Source organism: Brienomyrus brachyistius, chromosome 21, assembly GCF_023856365.1.
Source record: "Brienomyrus brachyistius isolate T26 chromosome 21, BBRACH_0.4, whole genome shotgun sequence".
In the NCBI taxonomy this organism is placed as follows: domain Eukaryota; kingdom Metazoa; phylum Chordata; class Actinopteri; order Osteoglossiformes; family Mormyridae; genus Brienomyrus; species Brienomyrus brachyistius.
In genome coordinates this window covers 7,725,109-7,748,692 of record NC_064553.1, presented here as the reverse complement: position 1 = coordinate 7,748,692, position 23,584 = coordinate 7,725,109, and the positions used below count along the sequence as shown (strand labels likewise).

The 23,584-nt window shown below is 41.4% G+C and overlaps 2 protein-coding genes and 2 long non-coding RNA genes across 5 annotated transcripts in view; 1 reads left to right on the top strand and 3 right to left on the bottom strand.

The window, feature by feature from the left end:
* Nucleotides 1-23,584, top strand: part of LOC125716238 (regulator of G-protein signaling 4-like) — a 327,463-nt gene that overhangs the window by 233,475 nt on the left and 70,404 nt on the right. The gene's annotated exons all lie outside the window — the stretch shown is intronic.
* LOC125716248 (uncharacterized) lies at nucleotides 9,448-13,078 on the bottom strand. Its single transcript, XR_007384288.1, has 3 exons — nucleotides 13,060-13,078; nucleotides 9,580-9,733; nucleotides 9,448-9,478 (listed from the first exon to the last, which is right to left on the bottom strand). It is a non-coding gene; the product is annotated as an uncharacterized LOC125716248 (long non-coding RNA).
* LOC125716245 (uncharacterized) lies at nucleotides 17,176-18,971 on the bottom strand. Its single transcript, XM_048988363.1, has 5 exons — nucleotides 18,888-18,971; nucleotides 18,694-18,799; nucleotides 18,367-18,472; nucleotides 18,187-18,245; nucleotides 17,176-17,442 (listed from the first exon to the last, which is right to left on the bottom strand). The coding sequence occupies exons 1-5, from the start codon at nucleotides 18,932-18,934 to the stop codon at nucleotides 17,350-17,352; spliced, it is 411 nt and encodes a 136-aa protein (XP_048844320.1). The 5' UTR covers nucleotides 18,935-18,971; the 3' UTR covers nucleotides 17,176-17,349.
* LOC125716246 (uncharacterized) lies at nucleotides 19,311-20,195 on the bottom strand. Its single transcript, XR_007384286.1, has 3 exons — nucleotides 19,837-20,195; nucleotides 19,483-19,605; nucleotides 19,311-19,375 (listed from the first exon to the last, which is right to left on the bottom strand). It is a non-coding gene; the product is annotated as an uncharacterized LOC125716246 (long non-coding RNA).

Sequence of the window (23,584 nt, the reverse complement as noted above, 5' to 3'; positions counted from 1 at the left end):
TGACAATGTTACATAACAAAGGAGGCCCACTACCCCTTTGTTCTGAAACTCGGGCATCAAAAGAAGGCATCAACTGCAGAATCATTCATAGTCCGATAAAGATACACCATGAAAGTAAATGAGTGTTGTGAACACACCACGTCGTGCTTAGAGAGAGCATGTTAAACGAATAAGGCTTTTATGCAAATGAGCGGCGCTTGACATTATGATAACTCGCATACAAATACGTGATATTAAGCTTGGCATTGCCCAATGAAATTTCACTTAAGAAATGTATAATTCTTGCTTAAATCTGCTCATACAGTAAGATTATGATTTAACTCACCATTGTTCTAGTCCATCCCAAGACAGAAATGACATGTATCATTTCTTAATAATAATATTGCTTTTTTCCCTGGAAGAGAGAGAAGAATCTTAGAGGACGAGCTCCTTGGATGCCTTTAATTTATTTGGGACATTTGGAAAAGGGAACTGATATCTGGGTCCTTTAGTATTGTGACTGCAAAAGCAGCTGTTATGGCTCAGCAGTGAGATATGGGTCAGAATTCGCGTTCCTCCTTTAATAAACATGGTTTGGTAGACAATATTTAAAAGTCAGGAGCTCTACCATCTACCAGCCAGTTATTCAGTGGGGAGTCTCAGTGAGATTGAGTTTGGGTCAGGGGAGCACTTTGGAAATAATGACAGTCCATTGTGGGGCAGACACAGAGGGCAATTTAGAGACACAAATCCACCTATCTGTACGTTTTCGGACGGAGCAGACGGAGGAGAGATTGGCAAGCGCGGGTTAGTAGATGTAAACCCCAAACACAGAGTGGGGTTCAGGATTCAGACAATCCCGCCATCGTCACTGTGGTGCCACCATAATCTCCCATGGTAACCCAACACAGCACCGAACCGGCCACTTTCACACCATCAGCCGGGCAGAGTCCATCGCACACGTACTGCATTTTCAGAGTGCCGTTACACAAACATAACAAGCACTGGCGGCAAGCAGTGGAACGAACCCAGATGTTTATTTTTCTGCTCTGTTCCATTAAAGCAAAGTGCTTATTTACAATTTTGACAAAGGAACAGCCTTTCTACTGCATTTCAAATCCCCAGGAGCCTCCGTCTTTGACAAATCACTGCACAGTGTAAAAAAAAAATAAAATAAATGTACCCACATGAGCAAAGTATTCTGAGCAAAAGTTGAGAAAATGTATTAAATTGCCTCTTGGTTTTTTTTCCATATATGCATGTCAGTTGTCATTCTTAACAAGACAGTCAACATTCAGCTACTAAATATTAAATCAAATGTTTATAGGAATGGGAACAGAACTTGATATTTATATACATAATGATAGCCTTTAATTTGAAGGGCAGTTTTTTAATGACAATGTTTTAAGTGTGTGAGGTATTGACCTTTTTTTAACCTTTTCGCAAGGCAGCAAAGTCAGAAATAGATAGTGGAAGTTTCTCCAGAAAGGGTCAGTGGTCCTGATGCCATAGTCCCCAAATCCACCCCTGCAACTGCAGCCCTGGAGGAGGCTGGGGAGCATGAAACAGTGGCAGGAATATGGCAGATCCTCTCTACCGGCGGGTCCCGGCTGCCTGAGGCGAGCACCGGGGCAGACTGAACACGGATCCCAAGTCGACGATCACGCTCGAGTAGATCTGAGGCTCCTGCAAGGTGGGAGATGGCAGCCAGCTGAGGGGGACTCTGGCAGGGACGGCTGAATAGAGACCTCAAGTAGAGCGAGACCCGCGGGGGAAGCATCTCGTCACGGCGGCTGGGGGAGCAGCTATCCGAGTGACCTGCACTGCACGGGCCCGTCTACATGCAGCACGAGCGGATTCCCGGCGATGACCGTCTGGGCCGTGAGGCGACGCTTGGACAAGCTTTTCCTTTCATTACCTTGCATAGCTAATGCTCCCGCGAAGGCGAACTTCACAGGGCTAGGAATTCAGGAGTGCATTCTGGACAGCTCACTGTAGCTATTCCACCAACGCCTCCAGAGTCTGACATTTTATGCCTGGGTGTAAATTCTATATTAAAAATAAGTCTTGCATCACAATACCTGCAGCCCTTTAAAATGAAAAGCAACTGTAAAGCCTGACATTTTAATGCAGGAATTATTAGTAAAACTATATACTTAAGTATACCATATCTTAAGACACATGAATGCGCTTTACCAAATGCTTTTCAAATTTGTCTTTGACATCACTAATATTGACATCTGAATCACACCATTGAAGCATACATGTATTGTATGATTCACTACATGGTAGACTGTTAATACAATAGCACAGTGTTTCCCAAGCCAGTCCTTAGGGAACTCCATACAGTCCATGTTTTTGCTTCCTCTCAGCTCCCAGCGCACCTGTACCAGGTATTCGGTGTTGCTGATTGGCTGGGAGGGAGCAAAAACGTGGACTGTACGGAGTTCCCCCGAGGTCTGGGTTTGGGAAACATTGCACTAGCATACGATGTTTAATACACTGAAACAGTTGGAAAGCTTGCATTTGCATTAGGAAGTTCCTACGCCAAGTCATTTTCTCAAAATTGGTAGTTAAAAAAATGACTGAGATACATGTTTTGGCTGTAGTCTACACTTTTGCAGATGCACACAGCGACCGGCTATGATCACTAAAGTCGGGGGATAAAGGACACTGGATTACGGTTTCATCCTTAGGATTCACCTTGCATCTCTGCACCAGTTCTGTATTTACAATGCATGTAATGCCCTGTAAAGCTGTCATTTGCTTTAGACGAGTCACATTAACGGCTCTAGCTTTGTGTTCTCATTAAAGGTCAGATATGTCCAGCTCAAGGCTCAACCCGCGAACTGCTGTAGCAATGATTCATATTACCTTTTTGTTCGAAAGAGAGTCAAGAAAGTAGAAAAGGACAAGACTAGATAAGAAAGCAAGAAGTACTCTGGGCATAAATAGTTACCCCGAACTCTTGTAGCCTGTCGCTGTCATTCAATAGCTTGACATCTTATTAACTATTCAAAAAAACTATTTAAATTTGTAGGGAGTATCTGCTCATTTCAAAGCTCAAAGCTGTAGAGAATTGCAACATTAAAGGATTTATTTATAAGTTTTGCAACAAAGGTACAGAGCTCTTGACCGGGATGGGGGGGGGGGGGGGGGGTGCTGTTTTTCATTACACCTTAGCTCCTGCTAAGGAAAATTAATTTAATTAGTTGTTTGACCCTAACAATTCCTTGCCCTTGTGGTATAAACATGCCCATAAAATCAAATAAATTTGCTATTCACTCAACAGCGGTAGCCATGTTTTACTTTGTTATGTTTACAAAATAATATATTCTAGACTTTTAACCTGTGTTTCGCACAATCTGTGACAGTAATACAGGGCGACTACTCATTATTCACTGCAACACATGCAATTGGCTGCCTGTAGAAAAGTCCAGAAACTGACCAATCACACGCCGTAGACCCGTTGATTGACGGGAAATAGGGACAATGAGTCCATTACACAGAGGTCAGAAAAGGAAAAAAAATGAGGAAAGTTATACTTAATTGTTTTATTGCAGTTTTCAAAACCTTAAAATGCTGATATCCAATTAAAACTCTTAGACATAAAGACTCATACTATTTATGTTTTGAAGAAAGACAGTTTCTAGCCATTAGTGGCAGTTGCTGGCGAGTTAGAAAGGCAATAACAATTCAAGAGCATTCAGACAGAAAGCTTTAATATGAATGTACTTTTAATACAAATCTTCACCATTGTTCTCCTTCCGCTTTTCTACCACGCTTGCTTTCTCTGGAGAAGCAGGCAGGGATTCAGTGTAAATGAAAGGATTCGGAGGGCGATATTTAGTCCTGATTATACCACCTGACTGTTTACCACATGAAAGAGGAATAAATAAATTTTACAAAAAACCTCAGATGGATGGGAAGACGACAGCGGTTTTAATTGGGGAGCATTAATTTTCAGCCGTATTTTCCCTTAGGAAAGCTTACCCCCCCCTTTGATTGAAACAGCCTGCCACGTTTGGCTGGGATTTGTTTATGATCTGTAAATGGGATGAATTTTGTCAATTTTGGCACTGAATGAAATGTCACATGTGCCCAACATGTCCACATTCCAGATGATTCTAGTAAATGGACACAGATTGATACCAATAATCTCATCACTCTGTAGCTAAATAAGACAAAACAATAATTAATGAACTGTTTAAAGTCCAGATGATCACTCGTAGGCCAACGGCAAGTCGTTCAATAATCACACATGAGTTAAAGTTCAGCTTACATATTCGTTCGGCGTCTTTCAGAACCTGCACGCACATCAAGTCAACGAACGGAAGATTTCCGATGCGGATTCCTGCTGCTAAGTTTATTCAACCGAACAACACAGAATGTGTTTGAGTGGCTTGATTGCAGCGGCTCTAAGAAGAACAAAGTAACGTTTTGTTTACACTTTGCTCAAATTCAAATTATAACCTGCTATGTACAAGGAAAGGTACCGAAGATGTTAGCGCAGAAATACCACCATTCTACGCGAAAATGCTACCGGGTTTCATCTACGGTATATTGAATTTTATTCAAACAAATATCTTCTAAACTGAACTGTACACACACAATGTAATAATAACTATTACAGTCAACCAATAGCCTCAAAAGACAGCAGATATTAAAGTATTCTGCCTTTTTTGAAATGGCTTGTTTTCCTAGGCCATTGTACCGCTGGCTGAATAAAGAAGAAATAAATTATTCCCTGACTATTTATTCAGCTTCGGTTCGATTCATGGCAAATGGATAACCAGTGGAAGTAATTTACAATATCGTTTTGTGTATTATTCACAAGCTAAGTGGCATCTGGGATCTGCTACAGATTCACCACAAGCATGTCCTGGATGGTGGGATGGCGGAATATAAAGCTGGATGGATGGATGGACGGATGGATGGATAGACAGACAGATGGACAAGGGACTGAGATATATTGGTTGTTCACCTTGCAAAAGAACAAAAAAATAACATTATATTATATAATAATGTGGAGCCCTTTGCTGTTTTTCTTTCTGAGCAGATGCACTGCAGGAGTCTGTTCAAACAGAGCAGGGAAGGGGGGGGGGGGGGGGTGTCGGCTTGGGACAGCGGCCACACAATGTTGACGGCAGATAAAAAAAGACAAAGCCGCAGAAGATCAAAAGCAGATGACTTGGATGTGGTAAAGAGGAACCAAGTGTGGTGCCAGTGGACAGACGGAAGAACGAGTGGAGATCTGGAGCAGCAAGCTAAACGGAGGCGCTTGGAAAGCAGTGCTGACGAGCAGGCGCGGCTCTGTGCGTAAACACCGAAACGCTGATCACTTCCCCAGCAGGGTGGGGAGCAGTATATTTATAAATGGATGAAGAGGTAATCGATCCATTTCCCTCTGACAAGCCGCATGCCAGAGTCATTTCATTTCACCGGTGACACAGATAAAAAAAAAAAAAAGCAAAAATGACACGCTTTTCCGAGAGTGTGAAAGCACCACTTCACAGAGACGGGTCTGGGGGTAAACCACGCCCTCTGCTCCCCCAGGAACGATGACAAAGCCATCTATAGGAACGTGGTGCTGCTTCCTGCCCAGGTATCAAGGAGCCCCTACTGTCACACACTGGCAGCAATTGCGAAGATTCAAAGTGGGACATGCCAAGAAAATCGGATGAATGCCGTTTTTCTGATAGACACGTCGCCATTGTGTATTTAATGAAAGAATTTTTTTTAATACTCTTCTGTGCTGAAATGTGAACATCAGTAAGTAAATTTTAGCTGTAGAAAAGTAAAAGGCTTAGTATTCTCAGCAGCCCTTATGTTATCTCTAATATATAGCCATTTTTTTGAAAATTATGTGAGCATTGCTTAATGAATCAATTCCATTAGCCTTATCTAAATAAAACCAGTTTAGTTGAAATTAGTACCACTGCAATTCTGGAGATCCCCAAAGGTCACACAGAATAGTCACATATATCTTGCAATGACATAATCCATACATAACAGCCGTGGGGGAAAAAAAATGAGAAAATGACTTGTGCCTTTCTTCAACCAATCAGATTTCGGTAAACAGAAATACAAAATTTGGCATTTACTTGAGCCAAAATCCTGACTAAGGAAACTCCACAATCATCGGCGTAAGAGAACATGTAGGGTGACCAGGGAGTTCGAGAGCTGCTTTAGTTAGGCTGTGTTTGTCAATGATAGGGGAAAATGGTCTTGGTGTGCCAAGCAATATTTGCGAAAGAATACTGCAAGGTCATGAAGTGACATTGAGTGGGATAACTGCCAGAACTACTGCTTTCCTACTGGGATTGATGCTGTAAAACCAGCATGATCTCGCTCATAAAACTCAGGCGTTATATACAGATATATCCAGGTATGTGTATGTACCACACCAGCATGCAGAGAGAACAAATAAAATAAAAATAAAAAAAATCTGAGGCCCAGTGATACTGATCTGAACACAGTAAACACTGAGGCAAAGGAAATTAACTGAAAAAGTTCATTTTTAACTAACTGACGCAGATTATCTACAACAATGCGTGTAACGGCATGCGATGGTCACCAGCGGTAGGACGTCAGTCACGTGACCATGCATCAAAAAATAAGCAAAAGATAAATATGAAAGTATGTCAAAATCATCTAGGAACAGAAGCACCAAAGTGCATAGCATAGATCGGTTAGCTTCAAAAGGTTAATAGCATATTTCATGCTTTCCAACGGCCTGTTCTGTCACACTAAGTCCCCAAATTAGGGGTAGGCTTAGGGGTAGAAAGGTTTTTCAGACATCAAAACCTGTTTTTATGAGCAGGGCAACTGTGGAAAGGGTTAGGGTTAGGGGGATCGCAGTCCCTCTCAGGGCACAAGGCTGGGATCATCCTAAAGGGGATCGCAATCCCTCTCAGGGCACAAGGCTGGGATCATCCTAAAGGGGATCGCAGTCCCTCTCAGGGCACAAGGCTGGGGATCATCCTAAAGGGGATCACAGTCCCTCTCAGGGCACAAGGCTGGGATCATCCTAAAGGGGATCGCAGTCCCTCTTAGGGCACAAGGCTGGGGATCATCCTAAAGGGGATCGCAGTCCCTCTCAGGGCACAAGGCTGGGATCATCCTAAAGGGGATCGCAGTCCCTCTCAGGGCACAAGGCTGGGATCATCCTAAAGGGGATCGCAATCCCTCTCAGGGCACAAGGCTGGGGATCATCCTAAAGGGGATCGCAGTCCCTCTCAGGGCACAAGGCTGGGGATCATCCTAAAGGGGATCGCAGTCCCTCTCAGGGCACAAGGCTGGGATCATCCTAAAGGGGATCGCAGTCCCTCTCAGGGCACAAGGCTGGGGATCATCCTAAAGGGGATCGCAGTCCCTCTCAGGGCACTAGGCTGGGATCATCCTAAAGGGGATCGCAATCCCTCTCAGGGCACTAGGCTGGGATCATCCTAAAGGGGATCGCAGTCCCTCTCAGGGCACTAGGCTGGGATCATCCTAAAGGGGATCGCAATCCCTCTCAGGGCACTAGGCTGGGATCATCCTAAAGGGGATCGCAGTCCCTCTCAGGGCACTAGGCTGGGATCATCCTAAAGGGGATCGCAATCCCTCTCAGGGCACTAGGCTGGGGATCATCCTAAAGGGGATCACAGTCCCTCTCAGGGCACAAGGCTGGGATCATCCTAAAGGGGTTCGCAGTCCCTCTCAGGGCACAAGGCTGGGGATCATCCTAAATGGGATTCCGGTCCATCTCAGGGCACAACTGAACACAATCTGCCCATTTTCATGGGAATGAATTCAAAGGTTTTGAGAAAAATGGAAAAAAAAAAAAAACAAACATTTGGCATTACTCTTGCAAATCAATATCAGAAAGACGAGAAATAAATGGGCACGGATGAGGATGCGTTATTAAACGAACATTTGTTCAAAGGTAACAAACCTTATCTTTTTAAGTAAATCTACATAATACATACACAAGCTGTCAGTGGCAGTGGATAAACAGATGGTGTGCTGTAATGGCCGTATTACCTTCAGTACCCTGGCTGCATTATTAATTTGGCTCTTCAACCACTGATCATCAAAAAGTACTGAAATAGCGGCGTTCCCCACGACGAGGCAGACTGTCACTTCCCACCATTTTTTGTTTCATTAAGCACCTGTCAGCCTGTCTGTCCTCCTGGGTTTCATTACATGGCATGCAGCGGCGTCACAGTGGAAGGATCGCTGGCGAGTCAGCGTGTCCAGGAAATTGCTTACCTGAACGCATTACAGGCGATCTGCCGTCAGGTCATAGGTCACGAACGGCCAGCGCCCAAATTTCCATGCCTGTGCAAAGCGGTCTGCTAACAACCGACTCATTTTTCTACGTAATCGGAGCACAAAGCGAAATGTTCCTCAAAGTCAACACAGCGAAAAATCAGTATAGGAAAGTTTGATCTTAAATAGCATAGTTTATATTATAAATCTCAAAAATAAAGGGGAAAAAAAACATTTCACAAATCAAAACAGTGAGTTTTTATTTATTATAGCATTTTCCCTCTGAAGTGTGTTTGATTTAATCTCAGTTCGACTGGTTCCTTGGAAGTGCCAGATGTACAAGTTGTGTGGTCCTTTGAGATAACACCATTAAATCACATAAACATTTAAAGCAATATATCTCTGGTATGTACCACACAGAACGCCAGTGACCATGGGCCTCGGCTTTCTTGAGGGGAACGACCGGCGCAGCCCATGGGAAATTCTTATCCATCTACACAGCGTATAAGGAAGTGCATTCAAAGATTGAAGAGAAAACACGGGCCGTTCCATTTCAGTCAATAGAGGGGTTTAAAGATTAATGAGACTACAGACTGTTCCATCAGTGTCAATTTGGGGAGGAAGGAGAGTTGATAAGCTAAGACATACCACTGAATTATTCTACATGCGCTGATGGCAGTTGCTTCATCATGACAATGATATCAAAACTGGTTGAATAATAATTTCCCATTTTTGATTCCACAAGCGAAAATGAACAGATTTTTGTTGGCCTTCCCACAGCAACGGTAAAAACCCAGAGTCTTCTTTGTCATGCAAAGGCAGTGTGGTTGGGAGGTTTACAGGCAAGAACGCCGTGTAGAATATTGAACCATAAGAAACTCATCAGCATAGCCCCGAAGATTCACTGAGCTCTCCAGTGCAGTGCGACATCAAACGCGCCCTCGTTCTCCGTTTTTATGCTTAACCGCGCTCATTACTGAAAAACGCCGTCCATCGTGCATCGGTGCAAAGTGCGTTTTCTGGTAGCACGGATTTGGGACGTCCAGGGAGAACCGCATGCTGTGGTACAATTCTAAGGAGACTGGGGGCCCCATGGGCCCCTCCCAGTGGAGTTTCAAGGTATTGGAAAGATCAGGGGCTAAGTCAAGTTTTACTGCGGTCTGACTTTCTGTTTTTGAAGGAGGGTAACTGGCATCGGGGCTAAAATACTTGGGGCTGTGATTGGACCTAACGACGGCCATGTTTACTGTGAAAACAGAACGCACAAATAAAGCAGATTTGTCGTTGCCGCATACTACAGTATGTGATCGGCGCAGATCGGGGTGGCCAGGCGATTGCCTGCCTTACCTGTCCGGTCCCTATACCTCTGGATCCACCAGGACCATGAGGTACAGACTTCCATGCAGACCACCCACACCACTACAGCGAGGGCTCCCCCATCTCGTAACATTTTCACTTTACAGCACGCGGTCCGTCGCACATTCATTGCAGGTATTGGGCCCTAAGAAAAACAGAATCACCGCTAAGTCATCCATAATGGAACGGCTTTATGGCCATTTAGAAAGAGAGATGAACGACACTGTCTTTATTTCCTTTTTTTTTTAAAAAAAGAAGCTTTGTAACAGCGATGGATATGGAAATGAGGGCCCTTACAGTAATGCGATCACGCTGAGAAAATGGCCTGGGTTCTGAAATGAGTTTGTTATCCGCTTAAACGTAGTCAGAAAAAACGGCCCTAGAATTTACATCTGAAAGTTCAGCTAGGGCATGAGAGTCCTTATCAGCCGGGGTTAATTTCCAGCCATTCAAAAGCACAACCGGCAAAAGCAGTACCAATTAAGTGTGTCATTCAGCCATCGAGGGAGACCTCATTTAAACCCAAAACTTGTTTGCTATTAAGTTTTATTTTAGAGAACAAAAACAGACATAATTAAAGATTTGAACTTAATATCCATCTCAAACCACTTGTTTTGCTGGGGAATGCAGGTCATATTTAAACTTGGCCTTTTTACAACTTAATAGAATATATTCTCATGCTTCGGCCTATTATAACAATGTTCAGACCAAATGAATAGCCCAGTCCGTCACATATAACAGTAGATCAGGTTTATTATTTTTTAAACAGTCAATTCTCTTTAAATTGTTGCATGGTCAGGAAAAAAAAAGTGTTTCTGCCAACTGGGGACTGCAACAATGCACCAAATACAAGCCTCGAAAGGCCATGTTTGCAAAGATTGTATTTTAATGAAGAACCTGGATTTTGTGCAAATGTTAAATGTGAGGGGATGGAGAGAGAGTAGTTAGCAGTTATTTTTTTTTTGGAAGTGTTTGCATCATACGGTACAAAGGATCACGCAGCTGCAAAGTAGGAGTGAATGTGTTTGCATGACCCCAACTACGTGCTGTTCTATAAACGACCAAAAAGGCTACATATCCCGTGGATGATTTTTTTTGCCTCTCTCTCAGATAAGTGTGCATAACCTGTGTGCCGCCGCCTCCTACGCAGCAGACCATAATAATCTACAAAACCCACACCACATGAGTCCTGGACGTACCAAATTACACTGCGGTGGGTGTAATTTCTGCTTGGAATTGGGGGAGTGGGGGGGCGGCGGTAGCAATAGCTTCTCATCCTCGAATGTAAATTTTGGCTGCATTTTGACAACTTGTGGAGACATTTTATACGGGTAAATGCTGCGTTAATTCCTGCTCGGTAGACGTCAACGGCTTAGGAGAAAGTTTGAGATTAGGGTGGGGGGAGGGGTGCACAATGTAATAATTTTACTCAAAAGGTCTGTTTATTGGTTGGATGAATGAAACCAAATTAATGTGGGTTAGAGTTGGGCTTGGTTGCCAAGTCTTTAGGTGTCTGGCGTAACACTCAAGAAATCTTACGGCAAATCTATTTTATTCCATTATAAACCTAAAATTAGCTATATAAAAACTATTGGGTTAATTTGTAAACCCTATAGATTTATTACTTTGTAAATAAACTATCACTTACATCAGTGTTTCCCAACCCAGTACTCGGAGAACCCCGAACCGTCCAGGTTTTTGCTCCCTCCCTGCTCCCAGCCAATCAGGAACAACCAAATACTTGGTTCAGATGCGCTGGAAGCTGAGAGGAAGCACAACCTTAGACTGTCTGGAGTTCCCCAAGGACTGGGCTGAGAAACACTGACGTACATGTAAATGCGTGTACAGACTTGCCTTCACAGGAAATCTCACTCCAGCCAGCTGACAACCCTGTGTATCCTCTGCCCCTCAGTATTCTCATTACTGAGAAGTAACGTCTTTTATACACCAATGGTAACTTTTTTGTTACCTCAGATGTGGGGCACGACCTCAGAAGACATAACAGGTTGAGCCCTCCACCACCAACGCGAACCTAACTGCTTCGGTTGCAGCAGATGACTCACTTCGCACACTTTTCTGTTCACATGGTTCTCAGTCCAGGATAGTGAGTCATGGAGTTAATCTCCATGACCGAACGTTTAGAAACTCATACTGCAAAACAGCTGCATGTCACGGTGATTGATTAGACCCAAGAAGAAAAAAAACAAAGATAAACACAATCTGCTGATTCTGCGAGAGGATTAATGCCAGGGGTGTCAGACGTCGACCCTGTTAGGTTTAGCTGTTTGGGGAAAATCGAGTCAATAAGGAACTAGAATACCATGTTATCAACAACCCAAATGTGCGACTTGGAAAAGCACGTTAATTAACATTCAGGCTGCAGCGGACTACTGCGGAGCTGGAAAATGCCAATTTCTGGTTCACGCAAAAACTGACTGCTAACTGTTTAGGGAGCGGAATGCAGCTTTCTGTATTTCAAAGCACATTCTTATTGTAGAGCTAATTACCACTGATTACGTTACAGCTTAGCAGATTCCCTCAGGCAGAGTCACTTAAACAGTTAATTTTATCTGTTTATTCATAATAATTCTAATTGAGAGCAACTCAACAGTTCTATACTGTGTGCTACACCGTAGAAGGAGGGAATGTGTATCTGAAAAAGCAAAAGCTTACACGCAGGGGTCAACGCCTTCTGATAAAATGCAATTCTCACTATGGACATCGTATTAATCACAACTTTCACTCTCGTTTTGCCACGCACATGTTTGTGTGCGGGCAGGTTGACAATCCCTGCTTATATGGTTGTTTCACATGTTTCTTCAACAGGAAATACTTACCAATTGATCCACGTTCATTTATATGAATGGAGTTTAGTCTAAAAGAAAAACTGGATGACTTCAAGTTAGGTTACTCCATCATTAAGCTCAAAATTAGTATGAACCCCCCAATCAGTAATATCTAAACGTCATGTAAAGACAATATGATAAACTGGTATTGCCGCGATTAGTTTCCCAAAGGTTAGCATCACAATTAAATAATTACTAACAAAACATTTGTATAACTAAATACAGTATTGTTCTACAATCATTTGCATTTGAATAAGTTGACTTTATTGACTACTAGTAAACCATAAGATTACCTGCTCAGTTCGCCTAGCCTTGTGAATAGAAGCCTTTTCTGCTCCCCGGATCAACAATGGAAGCCCCAAATTGAAATGCACTCGCCCTGAACTGCGAAATTAGTTTCTAATCTAATGTCAAGTAGTTGCATCCTTCAGCTTCAAAATGCACGAAGGGCAGACAGCTATGAAAGTGAAATTGAACTTGATCCCTTCACCGTGATAATTTAGCTCATTGTATGCAAGAAGCATGGAGATGATTAAATACAAGAATAAGCAGATGGAAACAAGCCCTTTTAGAGATACAACATGAGGTACCACAACTGCTTCCATTAAAGCTGCCGAAGTCTTACCATTAACTCTCCCCTTCCACTTGATCTCAAACCCCACAGATTAGCCTGATTCCGATCGTGGTCTTTTATATTACCGATCTGTCAAGATTAATTAGAGACTGTTGTTAGTTCTTGTATTCTTTGAAATGCTGCTGATCCCCATTATCCTGTCTCAAACGTAGTGACACCGAACTTTGAAATTAACCGTTGGGAATGAGCTTCCGATTCCCAAGGAATGTTTTAGCGTGTTTACGTGGGCAGAGGACCAACACTTCCTGAAAGTCCCGAGGCTATAATGAACCAAAAGTCTGCCAGATATTAATTAGCTCATATCTCGAGTCTCTTACATCCGCATTGATGGTAATTTGACCAGACGTGCAGATCCCCTCTTTCCGAAGAAAATTTAAGTGCTTGTATCAACCAAGTGGTATCAATCAAATTAACCCATATGAAAAACCAGAGAGAAAAATGCAGAATATTTAAATGAAGGCTGGAAAACATGAGGCAAATTAGCTTTAAAAAAAAGCATCATCTGAAAAATATGAAAGTGCCACATTTTCTCCAATAATAACTAGAGAGAAGACAACAGATGGAACCAAAGTAATCAGGCAAATCACTGAAGTGATAAACTTGCGCTAATTTAAAAATGTTTAGTTTGTATTACAATTTTTCATGGCGATACATGCATTTTTCATGGCGATATACGCACACAGACACACGTTAAAGGCTTTACCTTAATACATACAGTTCCAGATACAAGGTGAAACTCGCTGAAGGCATGGGGGGCGGAGGGGAGGACCTCCATGTTTCGTACTGAGAGATTATGTAGCCGTGATTTTCATTTATTTTAAGAATTTGGATACATTGCGTCTATTTTCAAGCAGTTTCTTAAACATAGAAATTCAAAGCAGACTGCCAATTAATACAAAAAGGGGGAGGTTCTGACTTGGCAAGGGTAAGTGTTTATAAATGTCGGTTTCAGCTCCGTGAAGCAGATCGAGCACAGACACAAGTCATTCACGAATGCTGCCCCTGTTATGCCGAAAAAGGCATCCCTGCCGTAGAATGCATGCCTGTCTCGGGAGCGCGCACCGCTGAAAACAGCGAAACGAAAGCTCTTTTTTGTAATGCGTAGAAATGATCGTTCCTGTTTACTTAAACTCATAAAACTCACGTAACACATCACATGACGTTGTATTTTGTTAAAATACAGATATATAACACAAAACAAATAAAATAGATCGCTGATCTGAAAACGCTTTGTTACTTAATGGGCTGTCACTGTTGATATCGATTCAAAAGTTCAAACCAGCAGACATTAACGTGGCAATATAAAGCTTGTTACATTATAAGTGTGTATCAGATGCACAGCAACACTGTTTTTTCACGAAAAAAAAATTGTTACTCAATCTTTTTAAAATGTCTGGGTCTCGTTTTAATTAATGGCTAAAATAGTGTTGCACCATGTAGCTCAGATGACACTGACCTGTCTCTAAATTGTATTAGTTAGACGTGCATGGGGTTAGTGCAAATATAATGATGAAGTTGGTGAGGGGCTATACTTTTTTCTGTGGGGGGGCAGCGTGTGGCTTGATTGGCTAAGCCTGTATCCATGTAATCAGAAGGTCACTAGTTCAAACGCAGCCTCAGCATGTCTGCAGGTTCTTCAGCAAGGCTCTTAGCCCTCAGCTTTCTGGGTGTCCCACCAGATGGCTGCCCTTTGCAAACAACTTACTCTATAAATAGGGAGGTGTAAAGACAATTTCTCCATGAGTATCAATGAATTATCTATTATTATTATTATTATTATTGTTGTTGTTGTTGTTGTTATATACTTGATGATGGGAGCTACACAAATCCAAAATCCAAGGGGATGCCTTTTTCGGCAAGCACCTGCCGGAAAAGGCATCCCCCCCGTTAAAACTGGCTGTACTGCAGCTATGCAGCTGAAATTTGCACAGGTAACTTAAAACTCTCTAAAATAAAAAGTCCCAAAGGCACTTGATGATTGGAGCTGCACAAGTGCAAAATCCAAGGGGATGCCTTTTTCGGCAAGCACCTGCCGGAAAAGGCATCCCCCCTGTTAAAAATGGATCTACTGCACCTACACTGCTGAAACTTGCACAGGTGACTTAAAACTCACTCAAATACAAAGCCCTAAAGGCACTTGATATTGGGAGCTACACAAATCCAAAATCCAAGGGGATGCCTTTTTCGGCAAGCACCTGCCGAAAAAGGCATCCCCCTGTTAAAACTGGCTGTACTGCAGCTATGCAGCTGAAACTTGCACAGGTAACTTAACACTCTCTAAAATAAAAAGTCCCAAAAGCACTTGATGATGGGAGCTGCAAAAATGCAAAATCCAAGGGGATGCCTTTTTCGGCAAGCACCTGCCGGAAAAGGCATCCCCCTGTTAAAACTGGCTGTACTGCAGCTATGCAGCTGAAACTTGCACAGGTAACTTAAAACTCTCTCAAATACACAGTCCCAAAGGCACTTGATATTGGGAGCTACACAAATCCAAAATCCAAGGGGATGCCTTTTTCGGCAAGCACCTGCCGAAAAAGGCATCCCCCTGTTAAAACTGGCTGTACTGCAGCTATGCAGCTGAAACTTGCACAGGTAACTTAACACTCTCTAAAATAAAAAGTCCCAAAAGCACTTGATGATGGGAGCTGCAAAAATGCAAAATCCAAGGGGATGCCTTTTTCGGCAAGCACCTGCCGGAAAAGGCATCCCCCTGTTAAAACTGGCTGTACTGCAGCTATGCAGCTGAAACTTGCACAGGTAACTTAAAACTCTCTCAAATACACAGTCCCAAAGGCACTTGATATTGGGAGCTACACAAATCCAAAATCCAAGGGGATGCCTTTTTCGGCAAGCACCTGCCGAAAAAGGCATCCCCCCTGTTAAAACTGGCTGTACTGCAGCTATGCAGCTGAAACTTGCACAGGTAACTTAACACTCTCTAAAATAAAAAGTCCCAAAGGCACTTGATGATGGGAGCTGCAAAAATGCAAAATCCAAGGGGATGCCTTTTTCGGCAAGCACCTGCCGGAAATGGCATCCCCCTGTTAAAACTGGCTGTACTGCAGCTATGCAGCTGAAACTTGCACAGGTAACTTAAAACTCTCTCAAATACAAAGTCCCAAAGGCACTTGGTGATGGGAGCTGCACAAGTGCAAAATCCAAGGGGATGCCTTTTTCGGCAAGCACCTGCCGGAAAAGGCATCCCCCCTGTTAAAAATGGATCTACTGCACCTACACTGCTGAAACTTGCACAGGTAACTTAACACTCTCTCAAATACAAAGTCCTAAATGCACTTGATGATGGGAGCTGCAGAAATCCAAAATCCAAGGGGATGCCTTTTTCGACTTGCATTTCTTGGCTTTGTTTCCATAGTCTTTCTTTGCGTTTAGTTTGGCTCTTGTTAGCTCTTGTTTCACCTGCCTGCCTTTATTTTGACCCATCATTGTCCTTGTTACTTTTTCCTTTTGAGTTTCTATTATAATTAAGTCCCCTTGTTTCTAAGGTGTGCTGTGCACTGCCCTATATCATGCCATGTTGTAACTACATCTTATACAAAGCACTTGATAATGGGAGTAACAGAAATGTAAAACTTTTTTGGACCCTGGCTTCTGGTTAATCTGGCTGTACTGTAACTACACATGTGATACATGCACAGGTAAAATAAACTGATCAAAATAAAGCATACTGTAATTGTATATGTACTCATAACTACAGTCCATTTACTCTTACATTGTATTACATTTTTTTCACAATCACAATGAAATCTAAATGGAGTAATTTTACAGTAGGATTAAAATGATGATAGGACACCTTTCTCTGTATTACAGTTTGCCATAACATTGTTGGCTTAGTAATCATGCTAATAACATCGTATTTTATGTTTAAAAGAAGTTATGTGGTTTTGAGGGCAGTATATGGTGAAGAAGTAGAAAAGTTTAATTTTGTTTTAAAATTACAAGACAAAAACAATACTCAAATTATTCAAATTTCGCAAACAAAAAAAAAATAAATAACATTGATAAATAGTTCCAAACAAAATATTAATACAATAATTTGAATAACAATAATAATAATAAATAATAATAAATAATTATTATTTGTACAAAATAAAATTACAAGAACATGAACAAATAAACTAAAAAATAACAAATTGCTCCAAATTAAAAGAACAAGAATGAATAATTAATCAATAAATAACGAATTTTTCCAAATTAAATGAACAAGAACATAAAAAAATAAATGCAAACAACAATTAACAAAAAAAAGCAAGAACTGAACATTTATTTACATGCAGGGCACAGGTAGTTCTTGTGCAGTGGCGGCCTCTGTACGCACTCATGGTGGTACCACCTCCCACAATTATCACAGCAGATCTGAAAAAATAAAGTGAAGTGATTATCATTGATGACACAGCACAGCACACAACAATGTGCCCTACATGTTCAGCCCATATGTGACATCATAACATAGCAGCTTGCAGCTATTATTTAGTGCCTGGGGAGCAGTGTGTGGGTATAGTAGCTTGCTCAGGATATTTTGGTGGTACTTTCCTGACTTGGGATTTGAACCTGAAACCTTCCAGTCACAAGCACACTTCCCTAACTAAAGGGTCACCAATGCCCTTAAATCACCACTTCTACTGCTGAGTGCCATATTTTGTTTTACAGAAGCTATCTCCTTTATAACTAATGTAATACACTAAACATTACATTGCTAGTCTGGCACAAATAAATCATCTTTATCCATCTGGGTAATTAGAATTTACATATAGGAAGCTTTAGTTCACATATTAGGCCCACTATATGAAAGTAATGATGTAGGTTCTCAGTAGGCACTACAATACAGGGGGTGCATGCATCATACACCTCAACCTGCCCCTTTCCATCCTCAAAAAAAACTAAACCTTAAGTCTATGGACATTATCCTAAGATGTTCAGATTACATATTTCGCATTATTCATCCTTACCGAGTACCTAAAAACATAACTAAATTTTGTATTATTATTATACAAAATATAATATATTATTAAATTTTGTATTATTATATTGACGACTTGACAATGAGCAGCTGTTACAATGTCAATCAACATCTGATTGTCATTATACTGTAGAAATTACCCAATTTGGGTCTTCATTTTCATCCAACCCACAATAATGACACAGGTTGCTGAGATTGTCTGTGAAGATAATACATACATAAACATTAACAATATGCATTTCAGAAGAAAATTTGTGCATGGTAATATCAACATCACCACCGAATACACACATTTCAGAACATTACTAAGTCTAGCATACCTGATTCTTCAAGAAGTTTCATTGCAACATCCCACCTCATCTGGTTCACAGCCTCCTCTGTGGTCAGGATGTTGATTGGCACTCCCTTCAAGATGCACTCAGCAAACTTAAGGGCATTGTGAGTATTTCATCAGGATAAGGGAGCATTAAAATACACTGTAAATGTTACCCTCATGATAAACAAAATGTAAATCTTGTTTTATATATCATATGATACTTTAAAAACTACCTTCAAACTTTTAAAAGAGTTAACGGTCATTTACTATTTCTATTTAATTTCACTGATGTTAATGCTGATAACACAACAGAAGTCCCTTGTACACTTACTTTTAAAGTAAGAATGCCACATGATGAACCGTCTCGCTGACGTGCATGTGGCAGAGCACTGCAGGGCCATCTGGACACATTACACCCCTTTTTCCGCATGAATGCCCTTCAGAATTAAAAGATTGTTACAAAAAACCTTTGTTTACAAAATAACACGTATCTGGTGTTATTGTTATAGTCACGACTGAATTTACCTTGTTGCTTCTGAGCATCTCTTTATATTTCCTGAAGTCTCTCCCATTGGGTCCAGGAAAACACACTTTTTCTCATGCGGAGAGATCACCTGCATTGTCAGCCATAAGATGTGCATTGTATGTTTGGGGTTGAGCAGTTTGAAATGCTAACATTCCATTCAGAATATGCAGGATCAAAATGATCTATAGAGAAACCTGGGTGATTGTTTTATTTTAAAAAAGGGTCAAAAACCCTGATGTTTGTCAGAGACTCTAAATATTTTATGTGACACATGCAGTATGTATAGCAATATTTGATAGTGTTTTACTCTTCCTAAGACCTTCTTTCACATGTACTTGTCATACTTAAAGTTATCTAGGGTAAAAGGCTTATTTCAATTCCAATTACATTCACATGCTTGACATTATACTTCAAGCCTTACTATCAGCATCCAGTGGTAATGCACATTAACAATGCCCAAAACTGTTTGGAAATCCATTGGACTCATCTGAAAAGATATTGATTACATTTAAAATATTTGAAATATTTTACATTGTAACATCTGAATAGAATTGAGTATAAAACAGGGATTACATTTAACAATATTATACTTACTTTAACTTTGGATGTCCTCCCCATCCAGATTGCTGTCATTTCATAAGAGTCAATCATGACTGCCTTACTCATGTTGACCTTATTGTTCTCAATGACCAGCAACCTTAAGAAAGCATTAATTACCTAAAATAACATAGAATATTATTATGAATGCATAAAGAATTGATCATTACCAGATTCTGTAATTTATTTTGTTTATAATTACTATCACTATTATTATTATTATTATTATTATTAACAATAATAATAATAATAATAATAATAATAATAATCATTCATTGACCGATGTAGATAAGAACAATTTATACCCAAAATGTGAATAATTTTATACATAGAAAAAATGTAAAGACATACCTCGCTCTCAAGCTGCTGGTGAGGACCAGTCTTCTTTATGTCCCAGTAGAATATCTTGTATGGTCCAATTTTGGACAACAGTACATGCACATCTTTGCCTGCCCAAGCATCGTGGAGATCTGAGCTGTTACGTAACAGTTTTAACAGGGGGATACCTTTTCCGGCAGGTGCAGGCCGAAAAAGGCATCCCCTTGGATTTTGGATTTCTGCAGCTCCCATCATCAAGTGCCTTTAGGACTTTGTATTTGAGAGAGTGTTAAGTTACCTGTGCAAGTTTCAGCAGCGTAGGTGCAGTAGATCCATTTTTAACAGGGGGGATGCCTTTTCCAGCAGGTGCTTGCCGAAAAAGGCATCCCCTTAGATTTTGCATTTGTGTAGCTCCCATCATCAAGTGCATTTAGGACTTTGTATTTGAGAGATTCTTAAGTTACCTGTGCAAGTTTCAGCAGCGTAGGTGCAGTAGATCCATTTTTAACAGGGGGGATGCCTTTTCCGGCAGGTGCTTGCCGAAAAAGGCATCCCCTTAGATTTTGCATTTGTGTAGCTCCCATCATCAAGTGCCTTTGGGACTTTGTATTTGAGAGATTGTTAAGTTACCTGTGCAGGTTTCAGCAGCGTAGGTGCAGTAGATCCGTTTTTAACAGGGGGGATGCCTTTTCCGGCAGGTGCTTGCCGAAAAAGGCATCCCCTTGGATTTTGCATTTGTGTAGCTCCCATCATCAAGTGCCTTTGGGACTTTGTATTTGAGAGATTGTTAAGTTACCTGTGCAAGTTTCAGCAGCGTAGGTGCAGTAGATCCATTTTTAACAGGGGGGATGCCTTTTCCGGCAGGTGCTTGCCGAAAAAGGCATCCCCTTGGATTTTGGATTTCTGCAGCTCCCATCATCAAGTGCCTTTGGGACTTTGTATTTTAGAGAGTGTTATGTTACCTGTGCAAGTTTCAGCTGCATAGCTGCAGTACAGCCAGTTTTAACAGGGGGATGCCTTTTCCGGCAGGTGCTTGCCGAAAAAGGCATCCTCTTGGATTTTGGATTTCTGCAGCTCCCAATATCAAGTGCCTTTAGGGCTTTGTATTTGAGAGAGTTTTAAGTTACCTGTGCAAGTTTCAGCTGCATAGCTGCAGTACAGCCAGTTTTAACAGGGGGATGCCTTTTCCGGCAGGTGCTTGCCGAAAAAGGCATCCCCTTGGATTTTGGATTTCTGCAGCTCCCATCATCAAGTGCCTTTGGGACTTTGTATTTTAGAGAGTGTTATGTTACCTGTGCAAGTTTCAGCTGCATAGCTGCAGTACAGCCAGTTTTAACAGGGGGATGCCTTTTCCGGCAGGTGCTTGCCGAAAAAGGCATCCTCTTGGATTTTGGATTTCTGCAGCTCCCATCATCAAGTGCCTTTAGGGCTTTGTATTTGAGAGAGTTTTAAGTTACCTGTGCAAGTTTCAGCTGCATAGCTGCAGTACAGCCAGTTTTAACAGGGGGATGCCTTTTCCGGCAGGTGCTTGCCGAAAAAGGCATCCCCTTGGATTTTGCATTTGTGTAGCTCCCAATATCAAGTGCCTTTAGGGGTTTGTATTTGAGAGAGTTTTAAGTTACCTGTGCAAGTTTCAGCTGCATAGCTGCAGTACAGCCAGTTTTAACAGGGGGATGCCTTTTCCAGCAGGTGGTTGCCGTAAAAGGCATCCCCTTGGATTTTGGATTTGTGTAGCTCCCATCATCAAGTACATAACAACAACAACAACAATAATAATAATAGTAATAATAATAGATAATTCATTGATACTCATGGAGAAATTGTCTTTACACCTCCTTATTTATAGAGTAAGTTGTTTACAAAAAGCAGCCATCTGGTGGGACAAACAGAAAGCTGAGGGTTAAGAGCCTTGCTGAAGAACCTGCAGCCAATAAAGCCACACGCCCCCCCCCCCCCCCCCCCCCCCGCAGAAAAAGTTCATCAAGAACCAACTTCATCATTATATTTGCACTAACCCCATGCACGTCTAACTAATACAATTTAGAGACAGGTCAGTGTCATCTGAGCTACATGGTGCAACACTATTTTAGCCATTAATTAAAACGAGACCCAGACATTTTAAAAAGATTGAGTAACAATTTTTTTTTCGTGAAAAAAACAGTGTTGCTGTGCATCTGATACACACTTATAATGTAACAAGCTTTATATTGCCACGTTAATGTCTGCTGGTTTGAACTTTTGAATCGATATCAACAGTGACAGCCCATTAAGTAACAAAGCGTTTTCAGATCAGCGATCTATTTTATTTGTTTTGTGTTATATATCTGTATTTTAACAAAATACAACGTCATGTGATGTGTTACGTGAGTTTTATGAGTTTAAGTAAACAGGAACGATCATTTCTACGCATTACAAAAAAGAGCTTTCGTTTCGCTGTTTTCAGCGGTGCGCGCTCCCGAGACAGGCATGCATTCTACGGCAGGGATGCCTTTTTCGGCATAACACCCCCACCGTCTGTGACATCTTACCCAAAGTGGTTTAAATGCCCCCTCCTCTACTCATTGCTTCAGTTCCAAAGGCTGTCACAGGGGAGGGGAACTTTTTTTTTTTTTTTTTTTAACAATTCATCCAGACATTTAATTTATAAGGTGCATAACAGAATGACCCTGTTATTAGAAGTAAAAAAAAATAAATGCAGTCAGGCACTCCTATTTCGTCATTTTAAAAGCAATAATCCCAGTGAAGCAAACGTTTAAAGCACATTATACACAGTCTTAGTCACAAACGAGTTTTGCACCTCATACAGGACAATCGGAGCAGTATTTACTTCAGTTCAGTATGGCTTTTCATTTGCATACCTCTTCACCTCACACAAGGCCCAGTCCACACGTTACAGATTTCAGAGTATTTCATGGTCTACGGAGGAAAAGACGAAACCCATTGAAATTTGAGTTCCGTCACAAACTGTAATCTTCGCTTGGTCTCGCTGAAATTGCTGAGAAAAACAATGTCATTTCACTTTAGACCTGGACATGGGGGGGGGAGAGAGAGCCCGGGTGACTCACAATCGGCTTCGCTCACGGGACAATGGAAAGGTGATTTAATCCGGCTGTCAAGCACAATTTAGTCTCTGCCGGTTTTTTTCTATTAAGTTTCTAGCTTCTAACTTATATAAATTTAGTCAGCAACAGTAATGTATAAAGCTGAAGGGAATTTAGTGTGTTGTGTGTAGATCTGTCTTAAACATTTACATCTTTGACATACATAAGATCGAGCCGCACAGCAGAACTAGTAGCGAAAATCAATAGAACTGACCAAGAGACGGGACATAACATAATTTAGACTTGGAATACTTTAGTGTTTATGACCACAACCTGAAATGCTTCTATTTAAGGTTCTAATGCAGTGGAAAAATAGAAATAAACACGTTACCCCCATTTTGGCAAGAACCATAAATCGAAACACTGAGTAGAATATTAAGCTTTACTATGATGAAGAGCAAACAAATCAAAAAATGAGCTGAAAAGCAAAGAAGTTTTACTGCCCACTGACTTGAGAAACGCCCATTTTACCAACCAAGCCTGGGGGTAGTTAGGTGTCAGAACAGAACCGTCTCTGGGACACATTCCAATCAATTTCCATTTCAACGTTTGAGGGCAGCTGAATTTGGATGGATTTAAACGTGAATGAATTTCGACTTTGCAAGGCACACCTGCTAATGAACTGGCTAACCGAAGCAGGCCAGAATACAACAGACCAGTACCCCGTAGACACCATTCGA

Coding starts and splice junctions, on each gene's coding strand:
- LOC125716245 (XM_048988363.1), bottom strand. CDS start 18,934: ATGGGAGAGACTTCAGGAAATATAAAGAGATGCTCAGAAGCAACAAG. Junction 18,800..18,887: donor AGATGCTCAGAAGCAACAAG/GTAAATTCAGTC, acceptor TTAATTCTGAAG/GGCATTCATGCGGAAAAAGG. Junction 18,246..18,366: donor GAAACTTCTTGAAGAATCAG/GTATGCTAGACT, acceptor TTATCTTCACAG/ACAATCTCAGCAACCTGTGT.